Source organism: Trachinotus anak, unplaced genomic scaffold (assembly GCF_046630095.1).
Source record: "Trachinotus anak isolate AG129_WGS33_773 ecotype Australia unplaced genomic scaffold, CSIRO_AGI_Tana_v1 ptg000015l, whole genome shotgun sequence".
NCBI lineage: Eukaryota > Metazoa > Chordata > Actinopteri > Carangiformes > Carangidae > Trachinotus > Trachinotus anak.
Genome location: NW_027273866.1, coordinates 8,198,502 through 8,218,390, shown reverse-complemented (window position 1 = coordinate 8,218,390; position 19,889 = coordinate 8,198,502). Strand labels below are relative to the sequence as shown.

The window sequence follows — 19,889 nt, the reverse complement described above, 5'->3', positions numbered from 1 at the left end:
AACTTATTCAGAGTTTTCCACACTGTGTTGTATGCAGTGCACAAGGCTGACTGGCCTCTAGGCTTCTAACTGTAGGGTGGACACCTTCAAAGTGATTTGCATATATTCCTTTGAGTTCAGTCACGTTGCCTTTGTGTCAAGTTCAGACTGAAGGAAAACCAGAAAGACACCACAGCTGCATGTATTTACACAGTGTTGGGACAAAAAAAAAAAAACAAAACAACAAACCCTGTCACGCTGTGTTCTCTAGACAAAGTCAGTGGTCACGGGAGCTTGAAAACCAGTTACTGACAAGTGTTGATGATTGTTTCCAAGTCACGGGATGATGATGATGATGATGGCAAGATTGTTTATTTCAAAACCAGCTGTGTACAGGTAACAGACAGACAGAGACAATAAATAATGCAGAGACCAAAAACATTTTCTGTATATCTACTGAATTAGGGTAAATAAAGTGATACAAAATCTAGTTTTCGCTCACTTGAAAAGCAACATAAATACACACAAATGGTGTACCGTCCTGGAATGCTCCTTCTCACTCAGGGGGAGAAGTCCGATGCTTGAGGATGATAAAACGTCGTCCAGCGCTGCAGATTTCTCTGGCAAAAATCACATAATCATGTAACATTAAAAGACATGTAAGACTGGCCGAAACGCTGAGTAAAATAAGCAACGAAATAAACATGTTTGGTCTCGTTAACAACATGGAACACATTATGGAGGGACAAACACAGGTACGTGTCCTTCATTCCCGTCATGTAAGTGGCAGTTTGTTTTGTTTGGCCGCTGAAGCTAAAAGACAATGCAGTATTCTTACACAGCCTGCTGCCATACAATAATGCAACATACATTTTAAAATATCGTCAGTATAATAAGCAGTCAGCCGAACAATGGTTGCAGTTGGAGGGGTAGTCGGCCCCCAGAGATTAGCTGAACTAAAAGTTACTTTAAGTTGATCTATAAATCATTAGCTGAAGCTGAAATGTGATGAATGCACTTAACATCAGTGCAGATGCCATACAAGTTTTGGTGGAGGAGTCCATGATGCACTACGTTAGTGTGTAGAAAGCATGAAGGCATTCCCTTATGTTATAAGAATATTACTAAACATGAAAAGGCAAGAACAGGTATTATAGTACATCTAAGTTCCTTGAGAAGAGGAGAGCAGTATCATCGTATTAACCTCGTAAAAAAGGTCAGCGGACTCCCAGAAAAACTTCAGAGATATCCCGGTCCACGATGTCTAACTATTACCATACCTACAATTGTTATGTCACGATTTGTTACCAACTGTGAGCCTCACACGTTTCTCTACGAGCCGTAAATCTGAAATAACTTTAACCTTGGATTAAAAAAAAATCCACACATTTCCAAAATATCAAAAGTAATATAAAATGAAACAAAAAAAAAAAAAAAAAAAGAGATAAGTAAACAAGCAATTTATATTTACACTACATACAAGTTACACAACTCATCATGGCAGTCATTTTGAACTCCTCAGTCATCTCAAACGATCCCTCCCACCTCAAAAACACCCGCTGAATTGATAGTCAGTTTGCTGACAGAGCAGCCATCCGTCCCTGTGTGTGTGTGTGTGTGTGTGTAGCTTGGAAGTCAAGAAGTCAGTCGATGAGCGTTTAAGATCGTTAGGGCCACAAGATGAAGGAGAATATGCGGAGTCTGGCTCCCTCTGGTGGAAAGCCAGTGAAATGACATGAGATGAGGGCAGCGGCGCTCAGAGATTATCCCCTGGCTGGTACTGGGGCTCAGTGGCAGTGAAGTAGTCCTCCAAAAAGGCCTGCAGGTACTCAAAGGTGGGCCTCTCCTCTGGGTCTTTCTTCCAGCACTGCACCATCAGCTCGTGCAGGGACGCGGGGCAGTCCTGCGGGCACGGCATCCGGTAGCCTCGCTCCACCTGCTCCAGCACCTCGCGGTTGTTCATGCCTGGAGAGAGGAACATTCTTTTCATGAAGTTTCTGCGCTCACATGAACAATGTTGGGATATTTTATGAAACCGAAACAGTTGAATGGAATTCAGCCATCATTCATTTTATTGGGTTTTTTTTCCTGGTGTTTAATTCGCCAGGGGAAGTGAAACATCTAAGTGGCTTTGCAGGGGCTTTAATTTCAAGTTGTATCATTAATTTAAGAAGATGCTTAAACTAGTGAAAGTACATGAGCTGGCTGTCATTTTCCACCCACGGTTCAGAAATTGAGCTTTTTCTTCTCTTTGATTATTCTGCAACTAGAGCTGGATGCTTAAAAGACTCAAATATAATATGTATGGCAGGTAAACGGGAACACCGAATCATTGCACACGTTCACACAGGCAGCTGGCAACATGTCTCTGCATAATGCACAATGTATTGTACATTATGCAAGATGCTGCTCTTTTTTTAGCATACAGAGCCGTGGCTAAGGTCCCAGCAGACTTAAACACTCACATACACACACACTGCATTAATCAAACATGAGCAATCAACTGGAATTGAGAAGTGATTGCATAATCCACTGAGCTGACTCTCACCTGGATAGGGCACTCTGCCCTTGGTCACCAGCTCCGTCAGCAGGATGCCAAATGACCACACGTCTGACTTGATGGTGAATTTCCCGTAAAGAGCAGCCTCAGGAGCAGTCCACTTTATGGGAAACTTTGCACCTAAAAAAATAAAAAAATAAAAAAAAGATAAATTCTGAAATGACACTTTAGTTTTGTAATGTCCCTTTTGTGATTTCAACAGAAATACAGAGAGAAATAAAGCAACCTTTCCTAAAACCTGAGGAATAAGTAGGTCAGTCTTCTCTGTGAGGATTTTTTCCTTCATCTGTGATTTCATTAGTGCAGAGACATGAGGACATGATAACATCCCACCAGGGAAAAAAAGGAAAGATTCCATTATCTCTAGCCGGCACAGTTTGTATTTGGCCCAGGTCGAACAAGTAAACATTTAAAACGCTAACAAATGAGTAAGTGAGCATGTTGACAGAGTGACTAACGGAGTCTGGAAGTCCTCCTGGTGTGGTTCACGTCTGCCAACACAGACTCAGGAGAACAACGTTTGAGTGACTCAGGGTACGGCCACTTCCTTCCAACAAGATACACAGTGACAGATTGATTTGCATGTACAAAGTGGGCACTGTCTTAAACCCTCACAGTGGCCTTTTGTAAATGTGATATTCTGTTGCCTTTGTGCCATGGCGCAACCACATGTGCTTCTGTTTTCCACTGGTGTCACCAGGACATATTCCTGCTCATTTACTGTACTTATTCTGAAAATTAGTCTGTGTGTCTGTGTGTGTGTGTGTCTGTGTGTGTGTGTGTGTAAAAAATGGGTCTTGGAATTGACTACATGGAATAAATCATCTGCCAGCCCGCCAACTTTTTCCTCTGACGATGAGGTTTTTACAAGATGCTGTGGTTGGGGACTACAGAAACATTAAAGTGAGACGACAGATAAAATACAGACAACTGTCACTGGATTATTTCAATACAGAAGAAAAATTAAAAACCTGATGTTTCTTAGGGGAGCTCTTGAGTTATAAGGAGTATCTGTTTTAGTGATTTGAAAACAGATTTATGGACATTCATTTATGACGAACATCAGAGATAATGATATCAGTCGGGAAGATCAGGTCACCTTGAATCTAAAAAATATGTGTATAATGTCTGTGTGTTCAGATTTGACTGAGTTATGACTTTGAGGAGGAGGAGTACGATTTTGATGCAGATTGCGTCAATAAATAAGTCATAAAATAAATAAATATCATTAATATCTACATTTACGAGTTTGATATTTAGTTTGGTCTGAAACTCTTAATTTGGAAGTTATGTTACAGCTCGTGATGCTACGGTGACTTCCCGTTTACACGGTTGATTGTCTTGTTCTTTTATTGAAATGCACATCAGATGTCGGTTTTAATGGTGCGACACGATTTAGTGAATCAGTATTTTAAAACTGGCGAGCCGTAGCTAATAACAGGATTTTATACAAAAAGCTGGTGCAACCCAATCCAACATGCCTACCTTGTCTTGCTGTGTATTCATTGTCCTCGATGAGTCTGGCCAGACCAAAGTCAGCGATCTTACACACCAGACTGTCTCCGACTAGGATGTTGGCAGAGCGCAGGTCTCTGTGGATGTAGTTCATCCTCTCAATATACGCCATGCCCGCTGCCACCTGGGAAATGACGTTATTTTTTCCAGTGATTGTTTTTTTCAAGGTGATCTGTGCTAAACAAGATTTTTATGTGGATTTACAGCCGTTTTATCGGCCCAAAATAAAAGTCTGGCTGAAATTCAGAGGAGCACCTTGTCAATGAAAACCCATAGATTTGCCAGATTTACAAAATAAACTCCAATTACTTATCGACCAACAGGAAGTGATGAGTCACAGCTTCTGAATAAAATACAAACTTCAGCGACTGATTGCTCATGTTAAATCACTAATTAAAGATAATATGCCAGACTGGTTAACTACAATGTGCCACATACAGTCTCCTTGGGCTCTTACTTAACATAAAACCTTTGAAATGCTGCCCTTTCTGCCTGTTGAAGTGAGAAGCTGTCTAATGAAACTGTAAACTTGCTGGTAACAGCTGGAGATGATTAAAGTGGATTATGCTCTTTGAAAAAAAATCTCAGTCAGTGTTGTCTCGTAACAAGTCCACAGCATGAAGATTTCTGATTATTTTCAGCAGTGTACCTGAGCTGCCATGTCCACTAGATTTGGCAGCTTGAGGCCTCGTCCTTCTCCATCCTTAAGGAAATCAAGCAAACTCCCTATAATAAAAAAAAAGAGAAGAAAGAAAGAAAACAGATAAAAAAGGAATAAAAAAAAGGATAGGACCTGATGTTTCATATCATTTTCAGCTTCTAGATATCAACTCAAATTTGGATCAGAACTGAAGCAACATGTTGTAGTTAATGTGACATCAATTCTGGGATTCCTGCCACGCGAGTTACATTTGGCTCAGATCTTTATTTGTTAGTTATCGCTGTGGTAACTGAGGCACTGAGTGCAGAACACACATGAAGTAGAACACACACAGTGTACTGTCCATGCAGATGTATAAATGATGTACACACTGTGTGGGTGTGTGCATGTAGGCATGTCTGTAATATTCAGTCTGTCTTTTTAAGTGTCACTTCTACCTTTGCTCATGTACTCAGTGACGATATAGATGGGTTCTTCGGACACCACAGCGTAGAGCTGCACCAGTTTGTCGTGTCGGAGCTTCTTCATGATCTGAGCCTCCTCCAGGAAGGACTCAGGTGACATGGTGCCGGGCTTCAGAGTCTTCACTGCCACCTTGGTGGTGCCGTTCCACGTGCCTGACGAGAAAAAGTTAAGTTCAAGTTAAGCTTTCCAGAGGTTAGCAAGTGGGTCTTCAGCTGTATTGCATTTGCATTGTGAGATTTTCACTGTACTGTAAAGTACAATGTGTCCAAGTTATCATCAACCTTGAGATTGTTATTGCTTGTGTTCAAATAAAGGGTAGAGCAGACAACTGGCAACAAACAGTGGCTGCTGACATATCAAACTTAGTAAGGCACAGTGTTGTGCAACAGGCTAACCAATCTAACTACAATCTATCAAAATTAAAGTATTAATAACAGAAAAATAAATGAAGGATTATTCTTATAGTTTATTCAACTTTTTTAACTATTCTAACAAAATATTACACTGTTCAACACAAAACAAACAAACGGACATCTCCTTATATACAGACTACTTCTAATGTTGAGTAAAATGATGCTTGACAAGATTAAAGGACTTAAGCTTGAAGCTAGATGAAAAACAATTGTTTTCAATTGAAAACTTTGTTCAAAAACTATTCTAGGATTTGGTTTAATCCATGTTTGTGGCACCAACTACAAATGTTCAGATCTCAGCAAATCCAACACATATGGAGCATTCTGCTGCCGGATACGGGACAAATCAAGTTTACTGAACTCAAATGAACTAAATCAGCATGTGTCAGAACTGACTTTCAAAGAGCCATCATCACAGAAAATTATTTAGATATATCAATTACCACATATAACCAAGTTTTAACTGGTCTAAAGGCCCATTCAGATCCTGAATCCGATCAAAAAAGCATGGGAAGGTTGAAAATCTGGTTCAAGTGGACACTGACATCATGCCGACTCGTATCCAGCAAAAACTCAAATTTGTTAAATGAAATCACTGAAAGCAAACACTCCCTGTGGGTAACATTAGCTGGGTGTTAGCTTTGAATGATCCAACACATACAGTATGTTTTGCAACCCTACTCACAGCTGTCAAATTCTTCATTGGTGCCAAAAGAGTATGCCAAAAAAAAAAAAAAGAAGTACACACCCATCCAGACCTCTCCAAACTGGCCATTTCCAAGACGCTTGATGAGCTGCAGCGACTCTCGTGGGATCTCCCACACGTCTTTGGTTTTGACAGACAGGTCAGTCAAACGAGGCATGCCTTTGTGGCATGGCACGATCAGGCGGCAGCACAGCCCTGCAGCCCTGGCTGGACCGACAATGCAGTTTGAATTGAAAATTGTATTAAACAAGCATTAAACCATAAAACAATGTGATTTTAAGAGAGAGGAAATACAATAGATGTCATGTCAAGAAGTTTCTGTACACCCAGAGTCTCACCAGAGTAGTGCTGCACTAGCTGCTGCAGCGTTTCAAACTGAGCCCTGGTGGTGATGTAGTAGCCTCCACTGTCCAGCTTGCGAATCTTATAGTGTTTGACATGGTCCCCCTTCACGTCATCCCAGTCCTGGATGGAGAGGGAGTAGGCCCCTGGCACAGAGACGGCACAACGATTCAAAAAAACAAAAAACAAAAAAACAGAACCAACAGATTCATGTAGAATAGAGGAAAATATCTGGTGACACTTCACCATGTGGGTTTTCATAAGGGATTATGTAACATGTGATGTGTGTCAGTTTTTTTTAATGAGTGTATATATAGCACAAATGTGCAAAAGATTTAGGGCAATGAATATGGAGCAACTGCATTGTTAATGATATGATATTAGACTGAATTTTAAGTTTTGACGTCTGATGATTTCATTTTAAGTTCCTCTATAAATAAACAGCTATTTTACACATTAAAATAAAGCTTTCCTAAATCTCAATTTATTCACACATCTGACTGTTACCTAAAGTTTAAAAGCATCCAACATCAGCATGTTAGCACGCAGCTACATCAGAGTACCTTTGGTTGTTTCACTCTCACGGATGAGGAAAGTGCCTCTGGCGTTGCCGTTGGAGAGCAGTTGCCTCTCTGCATCCTTTCGACCTAATTTACCAAAATACCAGCTGCAAGGAAAAAAAGGAATCAAGTTATGGAGTATAATATTTGGCTTGAACATTTTTTTTTTTCCAATCTGCTGACCCTTATTCTCTCTGTACGTGCCACTATGTCACATTTAACAAAAGGCAGCGAGATGAGCTCTCAAATATTCATGATATGATCTCTGCTGGTGAAGTTGCCGTATCTCCGAGACTTGCGTGTGAGTGAAGTGTGCCCTCACATTAAAAAAAAAAAAAAAAAAAAAAAGTTTCACTCACTCCTCAGCTTGGATCGAGTCCACCGGAGCTACGTAATTGCTGGGAATGTAACCAGTTCCACCTGTAGTGAGAGAACGAGCCTCCCACCAGTCTCCCTCGCTGAGGAGAGGAGGACACAGAGCGACGGAGGAGGATGGAGGCAGGTTGGAACAAACAGAGAGACAGATCAAGATGAACACATTACACAGACAGGCACAAATAAAACATTCAACTGTGGTGGACACACAGATTTACAGGCTGCATGCCTCTGAGACCTCACCATAAAAACAAACTACAAAACCACATTTGCATTGCGTACGTTTATGGTGCAAACACACCAGGTCAAGTCTGTAACAGATCTGTTTTCAACAACATTTCATTTCAAATGCAGCTTTCAGACATAACAGAGGACAACACGACCGCCACCCTTAAAATGGTGTCACACAGATGTTTTCACACTTACGTGCTGTTGAGGATCTGGAACCTCTCCCCCTTTCTGAAACTGAGGTCATCCTCGGTCCTGGCTTCGTAGTCATAAAGAGCCACAAACAGAGTCACCCCTGCAGGAAAACAAAACGTTACATGTGGTGGTATGAATTATATGGATGAAGTATTATGTTGGGATTTTCATTGCGGTTTTTATTGTTGGGTCGTTTCATCTCTCTCACACATGGGCCGCTTGTTACGTAACGGCAATAAGATTTACTGTCGTCTTCGTTTATTCTTTACACCCCATCTGCTGCTTTATTTTAGAAAATTCAAAATCTTACAATTTATGATATTAACGTTTTCCATCCATGTACTTACGATACGATAGTTTTGAAATCTTATTTTCAAACTAACTTACAAATTCACCCAATAAGACGTCATCTAATCGGCATCTTTCCCACTATCTCATTAGCAAAGGTACATTTTAAAAGATTATGAGATCCTCAAATAAGAAACTCCTTTTTAGTCAAAATAATCTCTTTCTTTAAGTCCTTTAGCCCGCTAATAATATTTTATGTTTCCTAACTTATGTTTGTGATATTGTGAATAATTGTTGTTCAGATGAAGGTAACAAAGTTTTTAGGCTTTTTCCCCACCTCATGCGTTGTTATTTGTTTGATTTTAAAGCTGCATTAATCAATATTTTTCATTAACAATTTTGTGTCTTTCAGCTCATTGTTTTGGCTTTATGGCCTGCAGCTTTAATAGTTTGGGTTTTAGCCACAGACTGTACGCTACCTGCTTAATGCCAAACAGCAAGTAAACACAGCGACTAGCTGTTAGATAGTGGAACATTTAGCAGCTAAAGATATAAATATTTCCCTCAAGAGTTAGTGGACACAAATACAGAGCTAGAGGCGGAGTAAATGTTGGTGGCTAAAAGGACGACTCCAAATTAATGTCAATATTGCTCCATGTCTGTTGAATGTGTAAACAGATGTGTGTTTGCTGACATGTATGCCATATGAACTTTGTAATGTCAGCACAATGAGCTGCCCCAGTGTGGCCAAAACATAAATAATAAATTATTGCAGGTTTAAAATGCATGTGAGTAAAACTCCTCATTTTGCATACAAATAAAACTGAAAACTGACCTAACTCTTTACCAGACGAAGCCTCTCTGGGAATGGCGAGCGAACAGTTAATGCTGCCGAGGTCTAGATTATGGGCCAATCAAATTTATCTGATGTGATTTGCAACAGCGCTGGAGTCCCTGTATCTCTTAATAAGCCTGAAACTGTAAAATGATTTCATTTTCTGATTTGATCTGAATCATCCCTGGACAGCCTGAGCTACAGAGCTGCAAGAAGACCCTGCACAGTTCCCTGTCAGCGCAGTGACCTCGGAAAAACACACTTTACAATGACCAAAACTGCACACTGCGTCTTCCGCAGACATGCTGAAATCTTCACAGAGGGGTCAGATCAGGTTTCTGTTCTACGTCTGTCCTAGTTGACTTGTGAGTGTTTATTTATTCATTTATTTTAACTTAAGTCCACAATCTTAGACATGAATGTTGCTTTGTGCTGCCCTCCTGGAATAATTTCTTATTCATACACGCTGGTGGTGCTGACTCCACAGATGGAGGGTGTTTATCTGTGCTGGGATCTACCTTCAGAAAAAAAAAAGGCCCAAAGTAGTTGACATCAAAGCAAGAGATGCTGTTAATTTATACATCACACATCGTATGTATCTTTAAAATCTTAAGTGAGAGGCTGTGAAGCACATTTTCTCCACTCCAGAAACACGTTTTCTTTTTTTCTTTTTTCTTTTTTTTTTTTGCACAATTCAGCACAATGTCTGATCTCTGATCTTTCTGGTCGTCAGATGTGCCTTAAAGAGCACCGGCGATAATTTAGGTCACTCTGTTTTCCATTAACTCGCAGCCAGTGGACATTGATTCCCAGCAAGAAACATAAAACTCATCACAGAACGACAGTGTCCATGCACAAACAAGACAAGAATCACACATAAAAGTAGACAGATAAAGATGACAATTCCAGCTTTCATGGAGTTAATTTAAGACCATCTAGTATCTCAGAAACTTGAGAAATTAAAAGTGATGACTCTTAACTAGACAAACATACTGGTCAGTCAACATATTCAGCTGACATCAGCCTTGTATTGAATGTTGGATAAGAGCCAGCCAGTGAGTGGTCTTCAGAGACGTTTACAGCTTTACAACCTAGACTGACGTTTTATTTCTCTTTTAATTGCTCTGTTTGTAATTTGATCCCCATTTAGTGACAGGAGCGTATTTCACTGATACAGTGTCACCTTGTTTTAAAGGAACAGTTTGACATTTCAGGAAATATACTTGCTTTCCAAGAGTTAGATGAGAAGACAGCCACTGCCACTGTCTGTCTGGTACATCTGAAGCTACAGCTTGCAGTTTGTTAGCGTAGCTTAGTATAAAGACTGGAAACAGAGGGAAACAGCTAGTCTGGCTCTGTCCAATGGTAACAAAATCAGCCTACCAACACCTCTAAAGCTCAATAATGAATACATGATATAATTGTTTATGTCATTTGTACAAAAACTGAATTGTAAAAATGTCATTGCCAGAGGGTTTTTCATTGTGGCCAAGTGTAAAAAGTATCTTCAAATACGTTATTATTCTCAAAACAGCTGCAGCCTTCAAAAATCTGGATAAATCAAACCACCGGCTACTTAACAGGCGCCTATCCTCTCCAACCTCACCTGTTCCTCCCCGGGACCGAAGCGTCCCAGACTGCGAGGACGTGTGGACCCCTCCGAACACGGTCACCCCCTGTGTGGCGGCGCTGTGGAAGTTGTTGTAGTTGGGGATGGTGGTGACCCCAAAGCTAGGGTAGTGCTGTGGCGTGGGGTCGGATCCATAGCGGTACCCCGAGTTGTGCGAGAGGCTGGTCTCCCGGTCATCAGTGAGTTTTGCTGCTTCTTTATCCTTACATTGGACACAGCCCATTCTCTACTCTCTGTGGGCGTGAGCAGAAAGAGACAGAGATGGAATTAATACGCAGGTGAAGTAACAGCTCAAAAGCCATCTCCACGGGGGGAAATTATGATTCAATATTCCATTATTTCAAAGCTTCCTCTGAGAGCTACAAAGCCTTCTGAAAAATCTTTCAATTAGGCTGAAATTAAACACGCTACTTTAAACTCCATTACTAATTAAACAGAGGGACATAATGTGAGAGAGCTGCAGTGTATGGCTAATGTGATGACTGATGTAAATATGCATACACACTGATGCTGGTGCGTGATACTTTGTCCTGAGAATATCCAGCTTAACTTGCTGTAAAAGAATTTAACAGCACTACTTACCATGCTTTATTTTTCCATCTTACAGCAAGACTACACTTTACACCCAGCAATTACAAGTTGGTATGCACTTTATTTATTCCTTTTTTTTTTTTTTTTTCTTTACAAGCAGCCGCACACCCATCTATAGTAGATTCATGGCACAGAGTTTAAATGCACACAGACCCTTAACAGCAAACTGCTCTTTGGCTTTACACACAGAGTCTCATGAGGGGGACTGTGTTTGGTCTCACGAAAGCAAAGCGAAACCAGTTTCTGTAATGAGTGAGGCAGTCCGCTTTGCCAATTAAGAACAGCCTTACCACCGTTACTTTGGCTCACCGTGCGTTCCCCCCCCCCCCCCCCCCTCCTCCTTTCACTTCTGGAAGCTCATGAATCCAGGACAGCACGGCTGGGAAGAGACCGCTGACAGCACAGTCGCCTTTCATCAGCATTAGTGGCCAGCTGACTTCGGAAACAACTAATTGGAAACACACTTGTTTACAGTCGCTGAGCATGGAGAGACGTGGTGCTCGGGGCAAACGCCAGCACTGCTGCAGGGAGAGAGGAAGAAAGTACCCCCCCTGCCCCCCAACCCTAACCCCAGCTAAAACCTGATCCAGTGTAACACCCAGGTGGTGCCTCTTTTCTGTTAAGAGTAATGAATCTATCAAGAAGAATCATCATCTTAAGAGAAATGTGTTATAAAATAAAATGTAAATGTTGGGTTAACGGCACATGGAATAACTAATATATAATATGTAAAAATATCCAGATGATGAAGAGATGAAGGTTCAAGATAATGGTTTCAGCCAGAAGATACTTTGAGTGATTTAGAGCTGAAACAATTAGCCAGTCCATCGAGAATTAAATATTTTGATCATCAATTAATTGTCATTTTTCAAGTAAAAATGGCAAAAAAAAAAAAACTCCTGGTTCCAGTTTCTCAAATGTGCAAATGTATTTTTGGGTTTTCTTGGTCTGCTATGATTAGTAAACTGAATATTTTTGAGTTTGTAACTGTTAGTCAGACAAAACAAGACATTGTGAGATGTCACCGCAGGCCCAGGTAACTTGTGATGGGCATTTTTTGCTATTTGCTTACAGTTTATAAACAAAACGATTAATCGAGAAAGTAACTGGTAGATGAAATGATAATAATAATAATAGTTGCAGCCCTGATGTGGAACCAAGGAACTATCTGAAAATGATACTGTCATTTTTTGGAAATCTTTTCTCAGTTTTCAGTCCTAAAGGAGCTGCAGTCGGAGGCATGTTCTGAAGGACATCGGAGCTTAATGGTTACAAAGAAAGCTACACAGTATATGACTGGATTCCTTCAGGCCTGTTTTACATTTACAAGCAAGAAAAGGAAAAAGTGTAAACAGATGTGTCACTCGTTGCACACCACGAGCACTGCAACAGACAAAGTGAAGTTTAAAAACTACACCACCACATTTAAAACCACCATCTTCTCAGGGACTGCACCACTGCTGTGGCCATTTTTAATATTGTGACACCAACTCTTTGTCTGTTTCTTTGCTAATGTCTATCGAAAATAAGCAGGAAATTTCATGATTCTTTATAATGGCTCCATTTGTGGACGTGATGGTGGATTTGAAAGTTACAGTCTTTAAAAGAAAAGAAAAAGAAAACACAAAGCAGACTATTTGAATATCACTTATAACAAATGCACTCATTTCAAATCTGAACATCTGCTTTATGTTGCCATTCTCTTATCTATGTTGTCTTTGAGATATCAATGTCAAAAGACTAAAATGATCCAACTTCGCGATGGAGACTAACTGATGAAATACATTCCCACCAAATACAGGATTCATACCTCACTAGCAAGAAGATGGGAACCACTGCAGAGAGAAGGAGAACACTGTGATTCATTGCTGCCAATAAAACCCCATTAAATACCCAGAAGAAGAAACAAGCCCAGCGGTAGCATTACAGTATGAGCCCCGACCAAAGCCGAGACCACAGCCTGAAACACGAGAAGGCAGAGGAGGATGACTGCTGCTCCTCTAGATAATCTTTTTTGACATTTATATTTACATCTCCCATCTTCTGGTATTTACAGCACCCTTCTTCATAGCAGTTATATCTAAAGCAAAAACCCTCTTTGAAACAAATGTTTAGCCTCTAGGAAACACAAAGGCCTCCCCAAAACTGTCGAAATGTGACAGTTACTGTTTTACTGTTATACTGTCAACTGTCAACAATATATTGATTAGTCAATAAAAAATTGCAAACAACTGTTTAGATAAATGATAGACTGTCAAAGAAAATTTAAATGTAAAAACAATTCACATCTCATAAAAATGTTAGAATTTTGCGGACTTAAATAAATTACTATGGGGTTTGAGATATTGTGATGGGCATTCAGACCATTTTCTAGACAATTAATAGATTACAAATGATCAAAAATAATCATTAGTATACACAGCAGACTGATTAAACTTTCCAGAGTTATGGGAATATAACAACAGGAGGCATGAGTCTAAAACAAAACCTCTATGCATACACTGTTTGTCTTGTCTTTAAAAGTATTTACATCAACGTTTTGCAGTTTTCCTTCTCCTTGCAGTCTCCACTTTGCTGCTGCAACACTGCAAATTTCACCACTTTGGGAATAATATCTTATCTTACGCAAAAAACAACAACACAATCCAAAGACATTCAGTTCAGCCCATCAGCTTGACTGATGAAAACTCTGTTTTGTAAGTCTGACAATTTTGGTGAGGGATTGCACAAGCTTGGAAATATTAAATGAACTGACTGAGACAGGATAGTTGAGGAAGACTCTGTTTTCTGGTGGATTTTCTCTTTAACTGGAATGATCGAAATAGCACTGCCCCCACTCCTGGAGGGATCAGAGTAATTGAGGGAAGATCTCATGTCGTCGTGCTGCCTGTGGGGATTATGAAAATCTTCCTGCTCTTGTCGTAAAAAGGCCAGGGACTACCATAGCTCGAGCACACCTGTATGTATCTGCTGCACAGAATCTAGGCCATCTTGTTTTGTTTATATACACATGTTCCCTTTGTGGTGTTGTTTTTTTTGGCACAGTCTTCGCTTAGTAAGCATTTGCATATGAATCATGTCTGTGGACAGGTTGTGTTGTGACTGAAGTCGCTGCATAGGTGCAATGAAAATCCGCCATCTTTGGAGATCAGGAACATGCGAAGTGCATTTGACAGCAACTGGCTGCTTTATCACATTTTCAATGCAATATAATATAATCAGAGCTTCACAAGCATTCATCACTGGCTTTGAGATCCGAGGGGCAACTATTGTCTGTTATTCAATTACATGCATGATTCAACGCTATGGATCATCTCAAAATGTCAAGACAAAGCCCTGCAACACCATGATGTAACGTGGGTGTTCTCCTTGCATTTCATCATTTCAGACACGTGCTAGCCTGCTCTGTCCCTCCTAACCTGTGGCAACCCCCCCACCCCACCCCCCACCCCCCGGAAAACTAGCAGATGATGGCATCACAGCCACAGGGCTTGTTCCTTTCAGTGGCACCGCCTGGGTATCGCATGACCACCTCATCACGCTATTTTCAGACCCAAATGAACATCCTGCCTCCAAGAGGACCACACTGGCGTCATTAGGAAGGTCCAGTGGGGACAGGATCGTAGCTACATAATGTGTTGTAGCAGTTAACAGCACGAGGCGGAGACGAGGGGGTGGACTTGACTCTCACACACAAACACAGACGGGCCGAGCTCACATATTAAAATCTCCCCATCTTGATTGACTCAAAACGCAGTCTGAAATCTGACTTTGATGTCCGGCCAAGTCTGTTGGATACTATTTGTCGACGCTGCTGCAGGATTCATTCACATCAGGAAGTGAAGAATGGAGCGAGACGAAGAAGCCAATATCATCTGAACAAAGAGTAACAGCACAGGGTCAGTGCTACTACATTAGTCACAACTGTCGGGCTCAACTGGAAATTAATTTACTGAAATGAAGGCCTTTATACTGATGCTGTATGTGCACAAGTGTTAATCATCTATACTAACACACATGCGCACACACACACACACAGAGCTGGGAGCCATAATGAGATACTCTGCCATTTATAGTGAAGCTGCGAGATCAATATACTAAATTAAAAGGACAGACATGTCAGGGTCACACAGCGTAACTGATGGATTAAACAAGAGACAAGAGACAGTCAGTCAGGCCTGAGAAACACACATATGTGCAGTCTAATGTGTTACACAGATGAAAACTGATATCTGCATGTGTGTGCACATCCAGCACTGGTTTTAATTCACTGTAGAGATGAAACAATTGGATAAGTAACTGATTAATCTATCAACAAAAAAAACAAAAAAAAAGCATTCAACAACAATTTTGGCAACTGATTAATCATTTAAGTTATTTTTCATTTCAAATGTGAGGATTTGTTCCTTCTCTCTGTTTATATAATTGCAAATTAAATATCTTTGGGTTTTGCACTATTGATAAAAAAAAAAAAACATCATTTTGAAGACATCCCCTTGAGTTCTGGTAAATTATGAGAGGTATGTATCACTGTGGACATTTTATGTACTATAAATAATTGAAAAAATAAATTACAGATGAATCTAATCTAACTAATTAATCATTGGCTGCAGCCCTAATTCATTACTAATAAGGCCTGTGAAGTTGCACTACTAGCCTCATTACTTCTGCACATGTATATTTGCACAGCTATTTATGTAACGCATAAATCATGTATATGGATATAGCGTTTGTTCAATGTCATTTTTTACATTTTATGAAATTTCTTACTCTGATGTAATCTTTTAAACACTTCTTTATCTGTTTCATACTTCCTTAGACTGCTTTTTACCTTGCTATGAGATTCATTTTCCCCTCTGAGGATTAATAAAATAAATCTCTCTTATAATACTACAATGGAAACTAGAGCTGAAACTGACATTAACTTCCATTATTGATGAATCTTCCAATTGCTGTATGTTCCAAGGCTGGTCAATTAATCGTTTAGTCTATTAAGTGTCAAAAATAGTAGGAAAAAAAAGGTCGTTATAATTTGCCAGAGGTAAAGGCGGTTTCTTTAAATGCCTCATTTTATCTCCCCATCAGTCCAAATGGAAAGATATTAAGTTTACTTTCATAAATGACGAAGAAAATTAGAAAACCTTCACATTCAAGAAGCTGAAACCAGTGAATGAAATGAGTTCCTGTTTAATTTTCCACCAATCGACAAATCCATTTATAGGCTAATTACTCTAATGGGGACACACTATCTAACTGGTAACCAGCTGACCCGATGTTATTTCTGTTCTTTATTAGTGATGCAAAAATCATAGTAAAACTCTAAGTAAAAGAGAAAGCTTTGAGCCTTTGAAATTTGACTAATAAACTGTGAGACTGCGCTCAACTGGTTATTACATCTAGGAATGTCTTCATTATTTGACCCCATTGAATTTACAAATTTCCTCAGAATGCAGTCATTTTGGAATTCAAGAAAAGAGAGGCCTGTTTAATGTGGAGTGTGGGTCCCTTAACACTCATATCATTGACATGCCTCAATACAAGGTCAAACCACCCACACCCATCCCACTGAAGTCGCATTTGCAGTGACCTTATTCAATTGCAAAATACAACTTGTTGTACGTTATCAAAGAAATGACCCAGTGAGGATCATTTTCAGTTGTGTGCCATTTGAATGCGTATAAAACTCACTGCAGTGTTTACTGGATTTGGTACAACTCTGACAATCTCCTCCTTATGGCTGCCATTCTCTGAATAGTTACAATATTTGCTTGTGTCGGACAACTGAGTTCATTCAGTGTATCAACAACAAGACAATGGCCACATTTCACTCAGCTACAAGATTATCTGCACAATGAAATGCAGTGTTTAGGCTTTCAAAGCATTCTTCACGTACTGAATGAACACAGCTAGTTATAAAACCCACAGCTGAGCTTCATACAGTACGTATGTGTGGGTTTAAGCCTTACTGTGCTTTGGTGTCACAGTGTTCACAGTTGAGTATGTTGAGTCATGTTGTTAAATCACTGAGCCCATTGTAAACAGCCAGTCAGTCAGCGAGATTTGTGCCTCATATGGACATTTTCCAAAAGGGATAAAAGGGCAAATTAGAGAAACCTGAACTAACTTTTTCTTTTTCTTTAATTTTTTTTCCAGAAACAGGAGCAGATTCTCGCTGCTTGTGCCTGTCAGTCTGCTCTGGGGGGTTTAAATGATTCTTTCCAAGTCTTGTGCCAGAGCAGGGCAATGGTCAATGTAAGAACCCAATGGAAATAATGATGTCGTGGGCCTACAGCAATGTAAGTTGGCAGAAGTGAATAACTCTTGGGTTGATGGAAAGTGCAAACTGAGCCACGAGCCACGTGGTGTATAAGTGCTGATTAATGGATCAGTCGACTTGACAGAAAATTAATTACCAACTATTTTAAGAATTGTGTCTAGACAACAATAACAATAACAAATGTGAGCATTTACTGTTTTTCTCTGTTTTGTATTAAAGACTAAATATCTCCGGTTACACAAAACTAGACTTCTGCACTTGTTCTTGGACTCTGAAAACCAGGATGGAGATTTTGCACGATTTTCTGACATGGACCAAAGGTTAAATCAATTAGTCAAGTAAATAATTGGCAGATTGATCCATAATGAAAATATGGCTGCAACTGATGATTATTTTCATAGTCCATTAAGCCACAGATTATTTTCGCAATTAATCGTTTAGACTATAAAATAGCAGAAAACAACAAAACAAGCAATTTCCCAAATGCCACAGTGATGTCCTTGACTGTCTTGTTTTGTTTGAGCAACAGCCCAAAACCCAAAGATATTCAATTTGCTGTAATGTTAAGGCAAGGAAAAGCAGCAAATCATCACACTGAAGAAGCTGGAGCAATCACGTTTGGCATTTTGGCTTCAAAAAGCAGAAACAAAAATCAATATTAGTTTTTTCAAATTCATTTTCTGTCAAATTGAAGTTGATTAATCGTTCCAATCACTGGAACCCTACATGAAAGTCAGTACTTACAGCCCTGGCTGCCTGTTTTGACATTTGTTGACTGACACAAAAACAAGCAGACAACTAGTTATCTTGTAAATCAACACATGTTGCTTTAACTAAAGTGATTAATTAACCCCTCACTGGGCTAAACATTACACCTTTATGATGACATATTTCATGGGAACCTAAAAATCCTGGATTCACCAGTGGCAGCTCATGTGCCAGCGTAAGTGATAAGTTGGTGCTGTATGAGCACTGAGGGCCAGAGGGGGAATGTACATGGTCCATGAACCATAATGTGCAAGTCCTTTAATTCAGACTTGATACATGTCACGCAAACTATTGTGGAGTCACTCATGGAGCAGTGACAGAGTGAATGCTCAGAGCTGCAGGGCGCTATGTGCATATTTGTAAACCAACACACCACTACTGCGTAACTTATTGCACATGTATAAAACTGAGGTTAGCTTCCAGCTACACACACACACACACACACACACACACACAGACAGTATATCATCCCCTGTGTTTGCCTACAAGATGGATGGCTGCACCCCCAGACACATCAGATAACCCGATTAGGGCAGCCTTAATTTGATAGTTAACAGCGTGGCAATGCAATTAACTCAAAGCCCATGACAATTATTTTGGGGGAAAAAATCAACAGGAGGCTGCCTGTAGGCCGGCGTGGCGTTTATCATGTGTGTGCATGGCCTCAGCGGTCAGCTCGGCTCTGCAGCGCGTCCATCCCTGCTGCTGCTGCTGCAACACACAAGAGCCCCCTCTCTAGAATCACAGCACTGCAAAACATCACCCACAATTACGAGACCATCACCGCTCTCTCGCTGTGTCTTCCCCCATCTGAGGGCAAAGTCGTCCGTCAAAGAGACGAGGCTACATGTGCAGAATATCCAGAGTGAATGCCGGCCTGAATGCAGCGACCTACAATGTGTTATTTATCTCCTCGGCTCTCCCGAGATGAATTCATCTCGCAGTTCACAGCGCAAAACAGGGGACGAGGCGGGTGCACCAATTGAAATTCAACACGGGGGGGGGGGGGGGGAGACGTACTTACCGCAGAAAAATCAGATTAATCCATCGGAGTTTCCAGAGAGACTTGCGTGTGGTAATTCGCTGGGATGTTTCTACTTTCTGTCAGTGTTTTTTCTTCGCATTGAGACAGAATAGCGGTGGGAGACCCGTCCCTGCTGCCGATTCAAGAAGTCCTGTCGCCGCCGTGCGTACAGATGATGACGATGGCGAACTAGTGGCAAGCTCGCGATAATAACAGACAACACTTCCAGTGAAGCCTTTCACAATAAAACTCCCATTTCTCAATATTATTATTATTTTTCTTTTTTCTTTTGAATTTTTTTTTTCATCGAATAAAAAATAATTTAACGCGCCTTACACAGGTTAAGTTGCGTACATAGTTTTTTTTATGTATGCAGTTTTATTCCCATTTATTTTATCTAATTCATTTTATTGTTTTTACTTCCTCTATGCTCACGTCCTTTTTGGTTTGTCTGGTTTTATTTATTTTTGTAAAGCA

General features: G+C 40.3%; 1 protein-coding gene across 3 annotated transcripts; it reads right to left on the bottom strand.

Annotated features, from left to right (window-relative positions):
• Positions 1 to 335: 335 nt before the first annotated feature.
• Positions 336 to 19,595, bottom strand: fyna (FYN proto-oncogene, Src family tyrosine kinase a). Of its 3 annotated transcripts, none has more exons than XM_071497976.1 (12): positions 19,413 to 19,595; positions 10,729 to 10,985; positions 8,003 to 8,099; positions 7,561 to 7,659; positions 7,205 to 7,308; positions 6,638 to 6,787; positions 6,342 to 6,506; positions 5,153 to 5,332; positions 4,704 to 4,780; positions 4,025 to 4,178; positions 2,528 to 2,659; positions 336 to 1,944 (listed from the first exon to the last, which is right to left on the bottom strand). In XM_071497976.1, the coding sequence occupies exons 2-12, from the start codon at positions 10,973 to 10,975 to the stop codon at positions 1,736 to 1,738; spliced, it is 1,614 nt and encodes a 537-aa protein (XP_071354077.1). In that variant the 5' UTR covers positions 10,976 to 10,985; positions 19,413 to 19,595; the 3' UTR covers positions 336 to 1,735. The 3 variants fall into 3 exon arrangements, with proteins under 3 accessions (XP_071354077.1, XP_071354078.1, XP_071354079.1); XM_071497977.1 differs by lacking the exon at positions 19,413 to 19,595 and adding an exon at positions 19,173 to 19,309; XM_071497978.1 differs by lacking the exon at positions 19,413 to 19,595 and adding an exon at positions 19,156 to 19,279.
• Positions 19,596 to 19,889: the final 294 nt, after the last annotated feature.